We start from the raw sequence: 19,015 nt of genomic DNA on the forward strand, positions 1-19,015 counted from the left end.
GTATGCTGTTTGAGCATCTGTGAAAGGTTTGGGGGCAGACTTAGAACAACAACTCTTAAGGGAAAAAAACATACCTGCATAATTTCCCCATTTTTGAGCCATGTGATTGTAGGAGGCGGCACTGCATCTGATTTGCACTCCAGTATAATCTGCCTGTTCTGCAGCACACTGAGATTCTGAGGATTGCTTGTGCCAGCAATATTAGGGGGAACTGTCAGAGAAAAGTCATAGCAAATAATGGTAAATGAAAACTTAATTTACTTAGCAGGAAGTTGTCAAAAGTTTATGAACCTCTAGCTGCTATGAAATTTTGCATACCTCAAGGTAACTTACGCTTCCTGTAGGCAATTCTCAAAATGAAGGTCATGCTTTGTACAAGAGGCATGTGCTATTTTCTGTGGCTAACTTTGGTTGCCTATACTCTGATAACTATGTTGGGTTTTAGCAATGTGTTATACATGTGGTTGCCTCTGAAAATGGTTTTGAAACTTCAGCTAGTGCAGAATTCAGTGGCCAAATTGTTGACTGTAGTAGAACAGTCCAAACATAGAATACTAATTCTGACACAACTGCACGGGCTACCAATTAAGTTTCCAGGCTAATTCAAAGTTCTAGTTTAGATCTATATACCCTGGTTCAGCTCAGGTTCATACCCCAAGGACTGATTCTCCTAACATGAACCAATGAACCAACATGAACCAATTCAGCCCATATAGCTGTCACATGATGTTCATGTAGAACAGCCTTAATTGATCGGCAAATCTCCTATCGCCAAATGCTGGTTACCTCTCCAGCATGTTCTCAACCAAGATAATTTGATCTGTATAATGGTTCCCTCTATAATTGTTTGCTCTAAAGCAACCTTCCCCAACCCTGTGCCCTCCAGATGTTTTGGATTACAGTGGTACCTCAGGTTACAAATGCTTCGGGTTACAAACGCTTCAGGTTACAGACTCCGCTAACTCAGAAGTAGTACCTCGGGTTAAGAACTTTACCTCAGGATGAGAACAGTAATCGCACGGTGGTGGTGTGGTGGCAGCGGGAGGCCCCATTAGCTAAAGTGGTACCTCAGGTTAAGAACAGTTTCAGCTTAAGAACGGACCTCCGGAACGAATTAAATTCTTAACCAGAGGTACCACTGTACATTTCCCATCATCTCCCACCCCTGACCATTGGTCATGCTAGTATTTCAGAGACGAGTGGCAGGCAATCAGGTTGAGGAAGGCAGGTCTAAAGGCCTTGTGATCCTGTTTCAGCAGATCCTGTAATGCATATGCAGCCAAACCCCTACCACACACACACTGGGCATAGTCCATTCAAACTCATAACCAAACCACCACCACCACCAGGGATACTTCAGGCAGGTTGAGAAAGAAAGGGCTTCTGAAAAACACAGACACTTTGGATATTTGCATGGTGGTCACATAAAGAGAGCTCTAGAGTGCAGTCTATGGGCCAAACCAATGTGAATTTGATATTTGTGCACTGTGGAGCATTCCTACCCTTCACAAGCTGTGTCGGCACATTTTCTGTTGGCTGATGTTTGTGACCTTTGTTACTGAATACAGGCAAGTTAGGCTATTTTATTGCTCTCTTCTGAAGAGGCAGAAATCAGTTTCAGCAGAAAGCAAGAAATCCCAGTTGGAAGTAGTATTCTGTGTTCTTCTACCTTTTCCAGGGCTGTTATGTTTCACAATATCTAGCCTTAGAAACAGGTGGGTGAAAACTGAGCAATGCAATAGAAGCATTTAGAGGTTTCTCTCCCACTACTGTACTCTTCAGTTAACCTTACCATGTACTCTTACTAAAAATTCTTTGTCATCGTCTCCTGCAGGGCTTGAAGCCAAACATGTGTATCTTCCAGTGTCTTCCACCTGCAGGAACACCCAGACAAGCTCAGTTAGGGATAAAATTCAAATTAAACACAAATAATGGCAGTAGTTGGGAAACCATTTGGCTACATTACCCATTAATCAGTGCTACACCAATACAATCGCATGGATGGAAGAAGAAAGAGTGTGTGTCTACCTTTATGTCTGGCAGAAAGGGAAGGAGGGAGAAGACTAGCAGAACTGACAACAAACGAAATGTCAGAATACAGCAAGGAAGATAAACTGGAAGATTAAAAGGATTCTGGACACTTCCTGGATTTCAATGAGGTTTCAAACATTTGACTGAATTGCATTTGAGATGTTTTGAGACTTATTAATATTGAACAAGAAAATAATGGAAGGGGGGGGAAACAGATTGGCCACAACTGAATGGTTGTATTACAGTTACCTGAGTACTAGATATCCGAAGGACCTCTCCCCCTCTCAGGATACGAATATCATCAGTCTGGGGCACTGGGCGCCCATCCTTCATCCATGTGATTTTGGGGATAGGAATGCCATCGGAAATACAGAAGAGCTCCAGTGGTTTGTTTACTACAATAGAAATTTCTTCAGGATGACCTGATCCATTAATCTGAGGGGGTTCTGCGGAAGAAGAAACTTTCATAATTTTACTCAAAAGGAATGCATCCAAACGTTAACGGAGCGGTCTGGGAAGAAGACGTGAAGAAGCAATTCTGACACTGTAGTTGTATGAATCACTCCTAAGACTGGACCTAAGACTGGCAAGCCCAAATTGCAATTTGTTCCAGTCTCCCTGGTCAGACTGAATTACAAAAAAAGAGTTAAGAATCCTTACCCAGCACTTTAAGAGTGAAATGCTTGTTGGCTTCTCCAGCTTCATTAGATGCTATGCAGGTGTATCTGCCTGTGTCATCAGTCTCGGACTTCGCTATGTGAAGACCCATTCCTTGGTTTTCCAGAGACACGTGGAAACCGAAGTTTAAAGGCTGGCCGTCTTTAAGCCACGACATTTTAGGGGTTGGTGTTCCATCAGCCGAACACACCAAAGAGACTGGGTTCCCTTTTACAACCGTTACTTCTTCTGTTCCTCCACCACTGTCTATGCTTGGTGATACTGCATGGAGAAAACACCATGGTTCCAATTATGGCATTCAGTGAATATATAAATATGCATATATTTCAAGACAAAACTTTAGTCAACTATTTTTTTTTGGGGGGGGGGGCAAGGATCCTAAGAACCACCAGTGGAAGAGTTGGGTGACTTTCCTGCCCCCTCCTCCCCCAGCACCCCCTTTCAAAGGCTATCTCAAAGGTAAGGGGATCCTCCTGAATGGGGTGGGCTCTGGTATGGGGAGCTGAGGGGGCAGATTACCCGAGGGAGGGAGTCCATTAAAGGTATCTGGCCCAAGGGTCCCTCAAAATCTGGAGCAGCCGTGTCAACATAGCATGGGTCACCACAATAGCAATGTGGACAAGTGAGCTGAGGAACACGAGGAACAGACGGAAATGAAAATGCCAACAAAAGAAGTGTGTTCACAAGACACATGAGAGCTGCTTTTCAACATGAAAACCATGTTTAACAAGCACCGTAATTTTCGCTCTATAGGACACACCCGACCATAGGACGCACCTTGTTTTAGAGGGGGAGAACAAGAAAAAATAATTCTCCCCCTCTCTGCTCAGTGCCCCTTCAGCGAAGCGGCAGGAGAAACGGAGCCCCTTCCATTTCTTCTCCCGCTTCGCTGAAGGGGCGCTGCGCAGAGAGGGAAAGCTGTGCAGCACCTCTCCAGCGAAGCGAAGCCAGGAGAGCAAGAGGGACCGGTGCGCACCAACCCCTCTTGCTCTCCAGGCTTCAGTGAAGGCAACCCGAAGCCTCCGGAGCGCAGCAGGAGTCCCGCTGTGCTCCGGAGGCTTCAGGTTCCATTTGCTGAAGCCAGGAGAGTCTTGCTCTCAGGAGCCTGCATTTGCTCCATAAGACGCAAAAAATACGGTACTTAACATTTCTGTTCTGGACCTGAGTCAATTGCACCCCAAAGTGCCTCACAACTTCTATACTGTCTTCCATCTCAGAACCTCTTGTTTTCTTTATAGGTTTCAAGCTTTAATGTCTAAGGGTTTCACGTAAAATTTCAGTCCCCTTCTCAGGGTCTCTGGAGGAAAGAGATGAAAAAGCAGACACGCCAAGGAGGTGTGCTATTTCCATCCTCCTCCCACATAATATTTTAGCATAATTTTTAATTGAGGGGCTTTTCCTATTACATTTCAGTAATCATGTTACAAACATAAAGTTTAAAAGCAGTTGCCTCTTTCAGCATATTCTTCCTGTTCAGTATCTTCTCTTCCTGTTGGCACTTCAGAACAACAGGGTTTTGGCCCTTCAGAACAATTTGCTGAATACTTTAGCGCTGAGCGGGGACCGTGTACCGTATTTTTCGCTCTATAAGACACACTTTTCCCCCTCCAAAAATTAAGGGGAAATGTGTGTGCGTCCTATGGAGCGAATACAGGCTCCTTGGCTTCAGTGATAGCAACGCGAAGCCTCCGAAGCGCAGAGGGAGCGCTCCCCCCGTGCTCCGGAGGCTTCGCGTTGCTTTCGCTGAAGCCTGGAGAGCGAGAGGGGTCGGTGCGCACTGGCCCCTCTCGCTCTCCAGGCTTCAGGGATAGCCGCCTGAAGCCTTTAGAGCACAGCGGGAACTCGTGCTGCGCTCCAAAGGCTTCGGGTTCCTTTTGCTGAAGCCGAGAGAGCAAGACTCTCCTGGCTTCACCAGAGAGGGAGAGCTGCGCAGCGCCCCTTCAGCGAAGCGGGAGGAGAAATGGAAGGGGCTCTGTTTCTCCTGCTGCTTTGCTGAAGGGGCGCTGAGCAGAGAGAGGGAGAATTCCCCCCCCCCCCCGTTCTACCCCTCCTATGGTCTGGTGCGTCTTATGGTCCGGTGATTCCTATAGAGCAAAAAATACGGTAGTACACATGTACATAGGACTTGAAATTCATGGGGAAGTTTACAATTTACCTTTGCAATAGAGAATGAGGCTTACCATAAACTTGAAGACTATGGTGCTTGTTGTCCACACCAGCTCTGTTGGAGGCGACACATGTGTACATGCCAACATCAGCTATCTGTGCTCTTACAATTCTGGAAGGGACACAACCAAAGTCATTTTTCAAATGGTCACAATACGAAGCATTTTATTCTGTCTGTTGGACAACACAGTTTTGAATTAGTGGATTGCAGGGAATTTATTAATGTGTGAAGCATTTGTTGTTTGGGAAAGGCCTGTTGTAGACTTTTAATGGCTTCTTCATGGATAATGAGTCTCAGGAAAGTGTAGAACAGCCTTCCTCAACCTTGGCCCTCCAGATGTTTTTGGCCTACAACTCCCATGATCCCTAGCGAGCAGGACCAGTGCTCAGGGATGCTGGGAATTGTAGTCTCAAAACATCTGGAGGGCCGAGGTTGAGGAAGCCTGTTGTAGAACATGCATTTGTTTAATGGAAAACTGATGGAATTCTCTCCGACCATCTACTTTCATGCTTTTCTAGTGCCTGGTGAATACCTTTTTTTTTAAAAAAAAAAAAACAAACTTCCCAGCACCTTTTAATTCTGTTAAGACCCTTGTAATGTTTCGTTTTATTCTGCTGCTTCATTCTTCTATAGCTATTGTTTTAATTTTGTATTTATTTCTGCTTCTCTGTCATTCTAGAAAGATTTGCACGAAAGAATGGCATATATATATATTCACACACACACACACACACACGTACATATAGATAGATAGAGAGAGAGAGAGAGAGAAGAAGAAGAAGAAGAGAAGAAGAGTTTGGATTTGATATCCCGCTTTATCACTACCCGAAGGAGTCTCAAAGCGGCTAACATTCTCCTTTCCCTTCCTCCCCCACAACAAACGCTCTGTGAGGTGAGTGAGGCTGAGAGACTTCAGAGAAGTGTGACTGGCCCAAGGTCACCCAGCAGCTGCATGTGGAGGAGCGGAGACGCAAACCCGGTTCACCAGATTACGAGTCTATCGCTCCTAACCACTACACCACACTGGCTCTCTATCTAGAGACAGAGACAGAGATAGAGATACAGGCTCTAAACCACATGAATCAGCCTCTGAAACTTCTTCCTACAACATATTGCAATTTCTAAGATTGGTTGAACATGGCCCTTTACAATAGCATTCAGATACCCTTTTTGAATTAGAATGAGATGTAGAAATTCTCCATAGTTGCCCCTGATCCCTTTTTACTAGGAAGCATCTCTTTCCTTTAAAGGTCGGCCAAAGTATATCTCAGGATAGGTTGCGTCTCCCACAGGTTCGTTGCCATTAAGAAGAGGACAGCCAATATTACAAAACCTATTATAAGGGAGTCTGGAGAGAAACTGGCTATGTTTGACAAAACCTACTTGAGAGCCAGTTAAGCATGAACTTCACTCCTTACACTCGCCCTGGGAGTTTTCCAGGACTTCTAAAATAGATACCAGGAGGAAGAACTGAAGGAATAACATGTAGTTCCATCACTGACCTAAATAGGTCTGATGCTGGTTGGTCATCTGGCTCAGGGGTCAGCAAACTTTTTCAGCAGGGGGCCGGTCCACTGTCCCTCAGACCTTGTGGGGGGCCAGACTATATTTTTTTTTGGGGGGGGATGAACAAATTCCTATGCCCAACAAATGACCCTGAGATGCATTTAAATAAAAGGACACATTCTACTCATGTAATAATAATAATAATAATAATAATAATAATAATAATAATAATAATACAGTGGTGCCCCGCAAGACGAATGCCTCGCAAGACGGAAACCCCGCTAGACGAAAGGGTTTTCCGTTTTGGAGGTGCTTCGCAAAACAAATTTGCTATGGGCTTGCTTTGCAAGATGAAAATGTCTTGCGATTCCTGGGGGTTTTTTTTCGCTCCCCCCTTTTCCCCCAGCCCCTAAGCCGCTTAACAGCTGTTCTCTAAGCCGCTTGACAGCTGATCTAAGCCGCTTATCAGCTGATCCACTAAGCCGCTAATAGCCTTTTAGCAGCTAATCCGCTAATCCCTTAATAGCCGCTAATCCCTTAATAGCCTCTAATCCCTTAATAGCCGCTAATCCCTTAATAGCCGCTAATCCCTTAATAGCCGCTAATAGCCGCTAATAGCCGCTAATAGCGCTAATCCGCTAATGGGCTTGCTTCGCAAGACGAAAAAAACCGCAAGACGAAGAGACTCCCGGAACGGATTCTTTTCGTCTTGCGAGGCACCACTGTAATAATAATAATAATAATAATAATAATAATAATAATAATAATATATTATTTGTACCCCGCCCATCTGGCTGGGTTTCCCCAGCCACTCTGGGCGGCTTCCAACAAAGATGAAAAATACACTAAAATGTCACATATTAAAAACTTCCCTGAACAGGGCTGCCTTCAGATGTCTTCTGAATGTCAGGTAGTTGTTTATCGCTTTGACATCTGATGGGAGGGCGTTCCACAGGGCGGGTGCCACTACCGAGAAGGCCCTCTACCTGGTTCCCTGTAACTTGGCCTCTCGCAGGGAGGGAACCGCCAGAAGGCCCTCGGAGCTGGACCTGAGTGTCCGGGCAGAACGATGGGGGTGGAGACGCTCCTTCAGATATACTGGACCGAGGCCGTTTAGGTAAATGTAAACGGCCGTTTAGGTTTAGGTATATGTAAAAACACCAGGCAGGCCCCACAAATAATCCAGAGATACATTTTAAATAAATGACCACATTCTACTCATGGAAAAACATGCTGATTCCCGGACCGTCCGCGGGCCGGATTTAGAAGGCAATTTGGCCGGATCCGGCCCCCGGGCCTCAGTTTGCCTACCCACGATCTGGATTGAATGCAATGCAGAAAGCAAGTGCCACAAAATAACAATTGTATTGATTTAACTTTCAGCTGCCTACTTTAATGTAAGATCTTCTTACATAAAATGTGCAAGAGTGGACTGAAAGAACTGGTACCTTACCTGAGAATCTGTCCAGCTGAAAGCAACCTGATGTGTGTGGAGATAGAGAGAGGTAGCCCGTTCTTCAGCCAATTGATCTGCGGTGGTGGAGTTCCCACAGCCTGGCATTCAATGTTTATTGAAGTCTCCAGCAGCACAGTTAGAGGCTCGGGTTCATCTTTATTGTTAATTATAGTGGGTGGAACTAAATTTTGTAACCAAATGATCAAAAACAAACAACTTATTTTTTCCAGTAGTTTCACCTTGCCTCTACCAAATTTTATACTCAAATTAAAACAGTACAGAGTAATATCAGTATAACTATGTAACTATCTTTTAAAAAAGCTTTATAGAAAAAAAAGTCATTTAGTGACAGGAGCAACATAGAAAACAGCTTAAGAATGGGGTCATGTGGGACTTCTGTTAAAAGCTTATACCGGTCTTGGGCACCACATCTGAAATTGGGTACCTCTGGTGAAGGGAAGAGGATGGAGGCTTCAGAATATGAACAGAGGTACAGTGGTGCCTTGGTTTTCAAACACCTTGGTACTCAAACAACTTGGAACCCAAACACTGCAAACCCAGAAGTAAGTGTTCTGGTTTGATAACTTTTTCAGAAGCCAAATGTGCTCCATTTTGAGTGTTATGCTTCCGATTTGAGTGCCACACTTCCGTTTTGAGTGTTACACAGAGGTCTGTCTGCTTTTGCTATTTATTTAGCGTTTTCGTTTTGGTGGCTTTTTTGCTTTGCTTTTGTGACTGTGTGGAACCCAGTTCGGCTACTGATGGATTGACTGTGTGACTGCAGTACGTTGTATATTGCTTTCATTTTATGGATCAATGGTCTCGTTAGATAGTAAAATTCATGTTAAATTGCTGTTTCAGGGGTTGTTTTCAAATGTCTGGAATAGATTAATCCATTTTGCATTACTTTCTATAGGAAAGCGCGCCTTGTTTTTGGAACACTTTGGTTTTGGAACAGACTTCCGAAACGGTTTAAGTTTGAGAACCAAGGTACCACTGTATTGGCCAGGCTTATACGTTAAACGGTAGATGCTAAAAAGAATTCCTGATGAAGCTCACCTTATGCTGAACCCCAAGATGGAAGTAATAACACTTTCCTAATCCAAGGAGACATTCCCCACAGTGTTCCAAACCAAACACTATTGAAAGTCAGGATGCTTGAGGATGCTATTCCTTTAGCCAGATAATCACATGTCATGTTGAATTTCTTTATAAATCTTTCACATAATTGTGCCTGTGGCCAGAAACAGATCTTGCTTCGGCCATCAAAGGAAGCACAAATGATAGCTACTGTGTCTTGATGTTAGTCAACTGGACCCTGCAGTTAGGCGGTGCAACCATGGCCCGCTGAGTTCTGCTTTTTGGAAACCACAATTCACACACTTCTCGGAAATGCATGGACACTGACTCCTAGGCAGTCCGTTCGTGGTCCAGTCCCAAGGAACCAGGAGATTGAGAAGTGAGGGTGGGAGGAAAGGGGCCAAAGATAGGAATGTACTTGGAGACTACTCTGCTCTCTAGAGAATGATCCAAGACTAGCCAGTTTCCATAACAAATTGGCACCATCCAAGAGTCACAGTTATTCAGCATATGTGTCTATGCACAGTGTTAAATAGGAATCTTTTTTTTCTCTTTTTACCCCTGCCCGTACGGGCCAGTCTTGACAGACTCTAGGGTTGTGCGCCCATCTCACTTAAGAGGCCAAGGGCCAGCGCTGTCCGGAGACACTTCCGGGTCACGTGGCCAGCGTGACAAAGCTGCATCTGGCGAGCCAGTGCAGCACACGGAAACGCTGTTTACCTTCCCGCTGGTAAGCGGTCCCTATTTATCTACTTGCACTTAGAGGTGCTTTCGAACTGCTAGGTAGGCAGGAGCTGGGACCGAATGACGGGAGCTCACCCCGCCGCGGAGATTCGAACTGCCGACCTTTCGATCTGCAAGCCCTAGGCGCTGAGGCTTTTACCCACAGCGCCACCCGCGTCCCCTTATTCCTTAAATAGGAATAGGTACATTTATATGTTACATACAGTGGTACCTCGGGTTACATACGCTTCAGGTTGCATACGCTGCAGGTTACAGACTCTGCTAACCCAGAAATAGTGCTTCAGGTTAAGAACTTTGCTTCAGGTTGAGAACAGAAATGGTGCAGTGGCAGTGCAGCAGCAGCAGGAGGCCCCATTAGCTAAAGTGGTGCTTCAGGTTAAGAACAGTTTCAGGTTAAGTACAGACCTCCGGAACGAATTAAGTACTTAACCCGAGGTACTACTGTATATCATCCACAGAGAGAGATAGAGAACCCAGAAAATGTTTAATGCATCACACTTGTTTCTTATCGCTCAAAAACACTTTTGGCAGCACTAAAAGGTAAAGGTAAAGGGACCCATGACCATTAGGTCCCGTTGTGGCCGACTCTGGGGTTGCGGCGCTCATCTCGCTTTATTGGCCGAGGGAGCCGGCGTCCAGCTTTCGGGTCATGTGGCCAGCATGACTAAGCCGCTTCTGGCGAACCAGAGCAGCGCACAGAAACGCCATTTACCTTCCCGCCAGAGCGGTACCTATTTATCTACTTGCACTTTGATGTGCTTTCGAACTGCTAGGTTGGCAGGAGCAGAGACCGAACAACGGGAGCTCACCCCATTGTGGGGATTCGAACCGCCGACCTTCTGATCGTCAAGTCCTAGGCTCTGTGGTTTAACCCACACTACCCGGGGCTAATTTGCTTTGGCAGCTGCACTGAATGCTCTCCACTGAACATTCCAACAAAGCCTATTCAAGAAGGATCTACCCTCACTATGAATTAGCTTCCTTTGCCCTCACTCATCATAGAGTTGGCTGTGTTGGTGCCAGCACTACTAGGAAGAGATGGCATTTCTGAGACTGAGAACAGCAGCAAACTGGTGCAGAATGACAAGCTGTTAGGATCTTTTAGGAAACTTTTTCTCATGCCTCTCCCAGAAAATGTTCATTGGAAAATAGTCTGCTCAGCCTGACCTATAGATACAATTAAATGAATATTAATGTCTTTTGAAAAGCTTGGATCAGAAAAGCATCAGTTACTTTGACTTCCTGTAGAATACCCTGCAGTGGAAGTTGGCAACTTACCGTATTTTTTGCCCTATAGGACGTGCTTTTTCCCCTCCAAAAATGAAGGGGAAATGTGTGCGCGTCCTATGGGGCGAATGCAGACTTCTTGGCTTCAGCGAAAGCAACGCAAAGCCTAGGAAGCCTGCGCTCCGGAGGCTTCGTGTTGCTTTCGCTGAAGCCAGAAGAGTCTGCTCTTTGAGGCTGGCGGTAGGGGAAAGCAGCGCTTCCCCCCATTGCCAGCCCCACAAGCTGGGTCGAAAAGCCCGCAGGAACCGTGCGCTCTTTAAAGGGTGTGCGGCTTCTGTGGGCTTTTCTATGAGGTGGGGGAATTCCCCCACCTCATAGAAAAGCCCGCAAGAGCCGCACAGCCTTTAAAGGGCACGCCGCTCTTGGAGGCTTTTCCCCAAGGAGGGAGAAGGGACTGACTGGCTGAGTCCGTCCCTTCTCCCTCCTGTGGGCTTTTGCGGGAGATGGGGGAATTCCCCCACCTCCCGCAAAAGCAGGCAAAAGCCGCACACTCTTTAAAGGGGCTGCGCGGCTTCTGCTGGCTTTTCTGGGAGGTGGGGGGATTCCCTCACCTCTGGCAAAAGTCCGCAGAAGCCGCGCAACCCCTTTAAAGAGTGTGCGGCTTCTCCTGGCTTTTCTGGGAGGTGGGGGGATTCCTTCACCTCTCGCAAAACCGGCAGAAGCCGCGCGCTCTTCAAAAGGGCTGCGCGGCTTCTGCTGGCTTTTCTAGGAGGTGGGGGAATTCTGCCACTGCCCGCAAAAGCAGGAAGAAGGTCTTGGTGTAGCGCACAGGCTGTGTGCAGCCTGTCCACTGCTCCCAGAGCTGCGGGGGGGGGAATCATATTTTTTCCTTGATTTCCCCCCTGAAAACTATGTGCGCCCTATGGGCCGGTGCGCCCTATAGGGCGAAAAATACAGTATAATTATTATTATTATTATTATTATTATTATTATTATTATTATTATTATTAAAATTTATTTGATGCTTTCTCTCACCATAGGTGAACTTCCAGAAGTCTCAAGAATCAAACTGGAAAATATATTATAAGTTGGGAGGATAAAACTATGAATGTACAAAAATGATTGTTTTGTGTTTCCCTAACAAATATTTTAATGAGTCTTCTGAGACTGAAAACTTTTAGTAATTTTAAAGCTTCCATCGAATTTCCAGGCAATTGGACACGCAAACACACACACACCTTTCAGGTTAAATGGGATTGCATAGTTGTGTAACTGAGCCTACATTGTTCCTGGGCTTGTCCTCTTACAGCAGGGGGTGAATAATCTCCTACAGCCCATGGGCCAAACTTGGTCTGTCCAGATTTCACTGTTTGACCTGTGAAGCAATTTCCCAAATGCCCACCTGCCCTACACCTGAACCACCTATGAGCTACATGAAATTCTTCATAGTTTTAAGCCCCAGAGATCTTTACATTAGGCAGCCATAATGCTTAATTCCCCAAGCCGGTTTAGTTAACGTTATTATTAGCAAAATAAGTGTGTTTCCATGAGCTCTTCTTCCTTTACACTGCAGATTTGATCTTTATTTGTTTGTTTATAATCTGCACCTTTATTAAAAAAATATTTCAAGGTGAAGAATAAAATCAACATAAAAACATTGGCAAATCATGGTTGGTTAAAAAAGAAAACTCGTGTTTCTCATTCAGAGAATCATAAGACAGGTGCTTCTAACCTTATCATGCTAAAAAAAACCAACCACTTAATAACAATACTCACCGTATACATTGACATTGAAAATTCGGTCTTCTTCCCCAGCAGGGTTGCTAGCAACACAAGTATATTTCCCTACATCACTTGTGAGGGCTCCAACAATACTGAGCAAGCTGCCATCTGGAGCCAAGCTAAAAGAAGGAATCACAGAAAATGGAATAATTAGAAGCGTCTGAGTTAGGATGTTAATCTCAAGACCGAGAGAAATAAGCTTGAATCGAGATTTATAATTATATATATATTTTTTTATATAAATATTTTATTCGATTTTGCATAAAAGACGACAAAGCAAAACAAAAGCAACAAACAACACACCAAAAACATACAGAATTACACAAACATAACATACTACAAACAACAGAAATAAAAACAATCTTATCTTCATATTGATCTTGCATTAACTTGTTTCTCTGACTTCCCCGAGTCTCCCTTCCCTGTATTCCAATTCATACAATTAAACAACAAATCCCTTCCCTCTGTCATAATTAACCTCCTTTCTGATTTGAATGTCTTAATATAGCTTATTCAATGCTTAGAACTTAAGATGTTGGGTCTTCTGATCCTTAAAATTTTACTCCAATAACCTTATACATTCAATCTGGTGTTATTTTAACATTCATTAATCTTGTAGTGTTTCTGTAAATAGTCTTTAAATTTCTTCCAATCTTCCTCCACCGTCTCTTCTCCCTGGTCTCTGATTCTGCCAGTCATTTCTGCGGATTCCATATAGTCCATGACTTTCATCTGCCATTCCTCCAGCGTGGGTAATTCTTGTGTCTTCCAGTACTTTGCAATAAGTATTCTTGCTGCTGTTGTGGCGTACATAAAAAATATCCTGTCTTTCATACGTACCTCTTGATTGACCATGCCCAGGAGAAAGGCCTCCGGTTTCTTCGGGAATGTGTATTTAAATACTTTCTTCAGTTCATTATAGATCATCTCCCAAAAGGTCTTAATCCTTGGGCATGTCCACCAGAGGTGAAAAAAGGTACCTTCAGTTTCTTTACATTTCCAACATTTGTTATCGGGCATATGGTAAATTTTTGCTAGTTTGACTGGTGTTATGTACCATCTGTATATCATTTTCATAATATTTTCTCTTAGGGCATTACATGCCGTAAACTTTAGCCCAGTGGTCCATAACCGTTCCCAGTCGGCTAGCATTATGTTGTGACCCACATCTTGTGCCCATTTAATCATTACTGATTTCACTTCCTCATCCTGTGTATTCCATTTCAGCAGCAGATTATACATTCTTGACAATATCTTAGTTTTGGGTTCTAGCAATTCTGTTTCCAATTTTGATTTTTCCACCTGGAAGCCAATTTTTCTATCCAATTTATATGCCTCCATTATCTGATGATAATGGAGCCAATCACGGACTTTACTTTTTAATTTGTCAAAACTCTGCAGTTTCAATTTATCTCCATCTTGTTCTAGTATCTCCCAATATTTTGGCCAATTGGCCTCCATATTGAGTCTTTTGACTGCTTTTGCTTCCATCGGAGATAACCACCTTGGAGTCTTGTTTTCAAAGAAATCCTTATATCTAATCCATACATTAAACAATGCTTTCCTGACAATGTGAATCTTAAACATTCTGTGAACTTTAACCTTGTCATACCATAAGTAAGCATGCCACCCAAACACATTATTGAATCCTTCTAAATCCAGTATATCTGTATTTTCAAGAAGTAGCCATTCTTTCAGCCAGCAAAAAGCTGCTGTTTCATAGTAAAGTTTCAAGTCTGGCAGGGCAAAGCCTCCTCTTTCCTTTGCATCTGTTAGTATTTTAAATTTTATTCTTGGCTTTTTGCCCTGCCAGACAAATCTGGATATATCTTTCTGCCACTTCTTGAAACAGTCCATTTTATCAATAATCTGCAGTGTCTGGAACAAAAATAACATTTTTGGCAATACATTCATCTTTATCACAGCAATGCGACCTAACAGTGAGAGTTTTAGATTAGACCATATATCTAGATCTTTTTTTATCTCCATCCAACATTTTTCGTAGTTATCCTTATATAAGTTCCCATTTTTTGAAGTCATAATAATTCCCAGATATTTCACTTTTTTCACCACTGTCAAACCTGTCTCATTCTGAAACCTTTCTTTCTCTTTTTCTGTTAGATTCTTTGTCAAAACCTTAGTTTTTGTTTTGTTGAGTTTAAAACCTGCTAATCGACCAAACTCTTGAATCAGTTCTAAAACCCTCTTCACACTGGACTCTGGCTCCTGCAATGTCAAAACCAAGTCATCTGCAAATGCTCTTAATTTAAATTGTTTAACTCCGACCTGTATCCCTCTTACCATCTGGTCCTTTCTAATCATATTCAGCAACACCTCCAGGACCGATATAAAAAGCAGAGGGGAGATAGGACAACCTTGTCGTGTTCCTTTTTCTATTCTGAACTCTTCAGTCAAAACATTGTTAACAATTAATTTTGCTTTTTGTTCAGAGTAGATTGCACCTATACCATTTTCGAACTCTTGGCCTACCCCCATACTATGGAGATTCTTTTTCATAAAACCCCAAGAAATGTTATCAAAGGCTTTCTCCGCGTCCACAAATACCAAAGCTGCTTTTGTGTTTATTCTTTCCTGTAAAAGTTCCAAAATGTCAATTATATTCCTTACATTATCGGATAGGTGCCTTCCTGGGAGAAAGCCTGCTTGGTCCTTGTGAATCTCCTCCACTAAAACCCTCTTTAATCTTCTAGCCAAAATGTCAGCAAAAATTTTATAATCCACATTAAGTAATGATATAGGCCGATAGTTCTTAAGTTGGTGTTTTTCCGATTCTGTCTTTGGTATGAGAGTCACAAAAGCTTCTTTCCACGTTTCTGGTGTCCTTTTCCCCTGTAATATGTCATTACATATATCCTTCAAGGGTTGAATTAGCCAGTCTTTCATTGATTTATAATATCTTGCCGTCAACCCATCAGGTCCTGGGGACTTGCCAAGTGAGATTTATAATTATATACAGTGGTGCCTCGCAAGACGAAAAGAATCCGTTCTGTGAGTCTCTTCGTCTAGCGGTTTTTTCGTCTTGTGAAGCAAGCCCATTAGCGGATTAGCGGATTAGCGGTTATTAGCGGCTATTAAAGGCTTAAGGGATTAGCGGATTAGCTGCTAAAAGGCTATTAGCAGCTTAGTGCCTTAGAAAAAGGGGGTGGGGAGCGGAAAAAAAACCCCAGGAATCGCAAGGCATTTTCGTCTTGCGAAGCAAGCCCATAGCAAATTCGTCCTGCGAAGCACCTCCAAAACGGAAAACCCTTTCGTCTAGCGGGTTTTCCGTCTTGCGAGGCATTCGTCTTGCGGGGCACCACTGTACCGTAATTTGCGGTAAACTGAGTATAACGGGGTCAGCAACATGGAGCCCATGGGCCAGATGCAGCCCACGAAGACCGTTTTACCGGCCCACGAGCCTCCCCCATGGTGAGTCCCTTGCGCTGCACTAAACCAGCACGGCACAGCGCAGAGACTCATTGAGCAGTGCCGAAAATCGCATCTGTGCACCCGCAGATACTAAAAATCGTGTCTGCGCATGTCCAGACACCGAAAATCACTTCTTCACAGGTGCGATTTCCGTTGTCTGGGCACGCGCAGATGCGATTTCCGGCATCGCACTGCACCAGTCCGGCCCACAGACGATCTCCATGGGAGTGATCCGGCCCTTGGCCAGTAAACCTTGCCAACCCCTGGAGTATAACAATGCCTAGTGACCACATTGCATCTTAGAATCATAGAGCTGTTGAGTTGGAAGAGACCTTGAGAGTCATCTAGTCCAAACCCCTACAGTGCAGGAATCTCAACTAAAGCACCTGTAATGGTTCTAGTGGTTGCTCATGCGTAAGTTGCCGCCACTCCTGGCTAGGTTACCTGGTTGAACCCTTTCTGTCTGGACAGCCTCAAGTTCCGTGGCTGCCTCAGTTGCTGGCAGTATCCGTCAGTGGGCATTTCTTGAACCTTTTCCAGCATAGAAGCTGTTTGACGCCCATTCTCCTCCGACTTTGCCTGCGCGGAAGTCTTCTGCGCAGGGAGGGTGTGGGCAGCGGAGTACTTGTGCCCTCTCCGCTGGTCTCCGGCGAAGAGTCCTGGAGCCACCTCTCCGATTCCCCCATCTGCCCCCCTTCTCCACTGGTGTTACGCTGATTTCCTTCCCCAGCGGATGGGCTGCCTCTCTCCCTACTGGGACCCTCTCCGGCATCCCTCTGGAGCCTTCTCTCCACCTCCAGCTCCGATGGCAGTTCCCTGACAATATCTCTTCTGCCTCTCCTCTTTTCCAGGCTAAACACACCCAGCTTGAAGTGTTCAAAATTCCCCACCTATAAATTACCTTAACCATCCTTATAGCAGTGAGCCAGTTTGTCCTCCTGTTCATGCTAGTTATCAGAATTAAGTGTGAGAAACAGAGATATAAGAAGTAGAGAAGGGGAGACAGGGTTTGTTAGCCCAAAAATTGAAAACAAGTGAGGTCCCAACTAAAGAAGAGTGACAGCTTAAGGTGACATAATATGCACAACTCGCAGACTTAACATACAAAATAAGAGAACCAGAAGAAAATACGTTGAGTAAAGACTGGAAAACATTTACTGCATATATGGGAAATAATTGTGTGCGGCTGAAAACGCTGGCAGCATCAAGATAAATTCAACAGTGTGAACAAGTTCTGATGGATGCAATAATGGAATACTGAATGGTATAGTTTTTGCAAAATATGCAGGGATTTATGGTATGTAAAATGAACCACGGAAAGAGAAGAAGGGAAGCCATTGATATCTTAAGGATGTAAAACGAGTGTTTTAAATTGTAAAACAGAAAATTTAGTAAAATTATATACCAAAAAGAGAGAGAGAGAAAGGTAGACAGGGGGACCGAAGAAAAGAAGATTGTGCTGGAGTAAAAGCAGCAGAGAGACACATCAAAGAAAGAAGAATGTAAGACAGGTTAGTTGGTTTGCAAGAGGGAGTTGGAACAAAATAAGCTCATTTTAATACCACATTGTGATGAGATGGGCTCTTTGGGGCAGAAAGCAGTGCTTTTGTTCTAGAAAAAATCGTGCTAGTACTGTGTACTCTTGAGTACCCCCAGGAAAAAAGCAGTGTTCTTCCCACTATCCTGGCATTCCCCCATATATCTTCCCTTCTGTGTTTCCTCGCCTCTATTCCCCTTCTCTGTTTTAACTCCTGCTCAGACTCTGGCTTGCTTCAGAACGAGAAAATGCAACACTTAACCTTATCCGAGGAGATTCACCGCCACTAATTGGTTTTCCATCTTTCAGCCACTGAATTGCAGGTGCCGGAATTCCACGGGCCTTACAGGAAAGCTGGATGTTTTCCCCAAGGATGACGCTGACGTCACTTGGCATTTCCGAGCCGGCAATATCTGGAGGAACTTTAAGATGGTGGAAATGTGTATTAGTAATACCTCTATGTGAGTCCAGGTGTTGATGGACTTCAACGCCCACCAGCCCCTGTGAGCATGGACAGCATGGGATGATGGGAGTTGTAGCTGAACAATACCTGGAGAGCACAAACATTGGCAACCCCTGGGTTAAGCACATCTGCCACCTGGTTATGTATGTACAGTGGTACCTCGGGTTACATACGCTTCAGGTTACATACGCTTCAGGTTACAGACTCCACTAACCCAGAAATATTACCTCAGGTTAAGAACTTTCCTTCAGGATGAGAACAGAAATTGTGCTCCGGCGGTGCAGCGGCAGCAGGAGGCCCCATTAGCTAAAGTGGTGCTTCAGGTTAAGAACAGTTTCAGGTTAAGAATAGTTTCAGGTTAAGAACGGACCTCCAGAACGAATTAAGTACTTAACCTGAGGTACCACTGTACTAAGCTTGGATCCTAGAACAATAGGCAAGTAGGATCCGAGAATGCAACAACTGATTGGCTTGCAGGAAAAGACCAATCAGGCTCCAGGAGGGAAGCAGAATCAGCCAATCAGACGGGACTCATTGTGTAAATATGTATATAAAAGCCTGAGGTTTGGGGGGCAATTCAATCACTGTTTCACAAGCTGAAATAAAGAGCATGAAATCACTACAGGACTCCGAGTATATTTCACACCCTAAAGGTCTGCCAATGTTTGTACAAGTACTAAAGTCTAGTAGAACAAATCCACACCATTAACCACCATGTCATTCTGCTTTTTCCAACCTGCTCAAAATTGCCGGTTGCTGCTGGAAGGGAAGAATGTGAAATGTCATGGTGTCAGGGTACAGTGAAGTTGTACCGTGGGTGGTATTCAACACATTTAGGGGGCACATGGGAGGTAGAGAGAGGAAGAGCACTCCTTGTGCATATGGAACATTCACTAAGCGCTACGTTGGACACAA

The 19,015-nt window shown here is 44.3% G+C and overlaps 1 protein-coding gene across 4 annotated transcripts in view; it reads right to left on the minus strand.

The window, feature by feature from the left end:
- HMCN1 (hemicentin 1) overlaps positions 1–19,015 on the minus strand; it is a 298,745-nt gene that overhangs the window by 58,162 nt on the left and 221,568 nt on the right. For all 4 annotated transcript variants that reach the window (XR_014512480.1, XM_083445251.1, XM_083445252.1 and 1 more), the window contains 8 exons: positions 17,900–18,059; positions 12,666–12,790; positions 7,836–8,019; positions 4,890–4,987; positions 2,692–2,970; positions 2,281–2,477; positions 1,793–1,874; positions 75–211 (listed from right to left, as the gene is read on the minus strand). Coding sequence is in view for 3 of the 4 variants with exons in the window: in XM_083445251.1 (XP_083301377.1) it covers positions 75–211; positions 1,793–1,874; positions 2,281–2,477; positions 2,692–2,970; positions 4,890–4,987; positions 7,836–8,019; positions 12,666–12,790; positions 17,900–18,059 (1,262 nt within the window). In the remaining variant the exon portion in view is untranslated. The remainder of the gene's footprint in view (positions 1–74; positions 212–1,792; positions 1,875–2,280; positions 2,478–2,691; positions 2,971–4,889; positions 4,988–7,835; positions 8,020–12,665; positions 12,791–17,899; positions 18,060–19,015) is intronic.

The sequence above is a fragment of the Podarcis tiliguerta genome, assembly GCF_965153285.1.
Source record: "Podarcis tiliguerta genome assembly, chromosome: 6".
NCBI classification, from domain to species: Eukaryota; Metazoa; Chordata; class Lepidosauria; order Squamata; family Lacertidae; genus Podarcis; species Podarcis tiliguerta.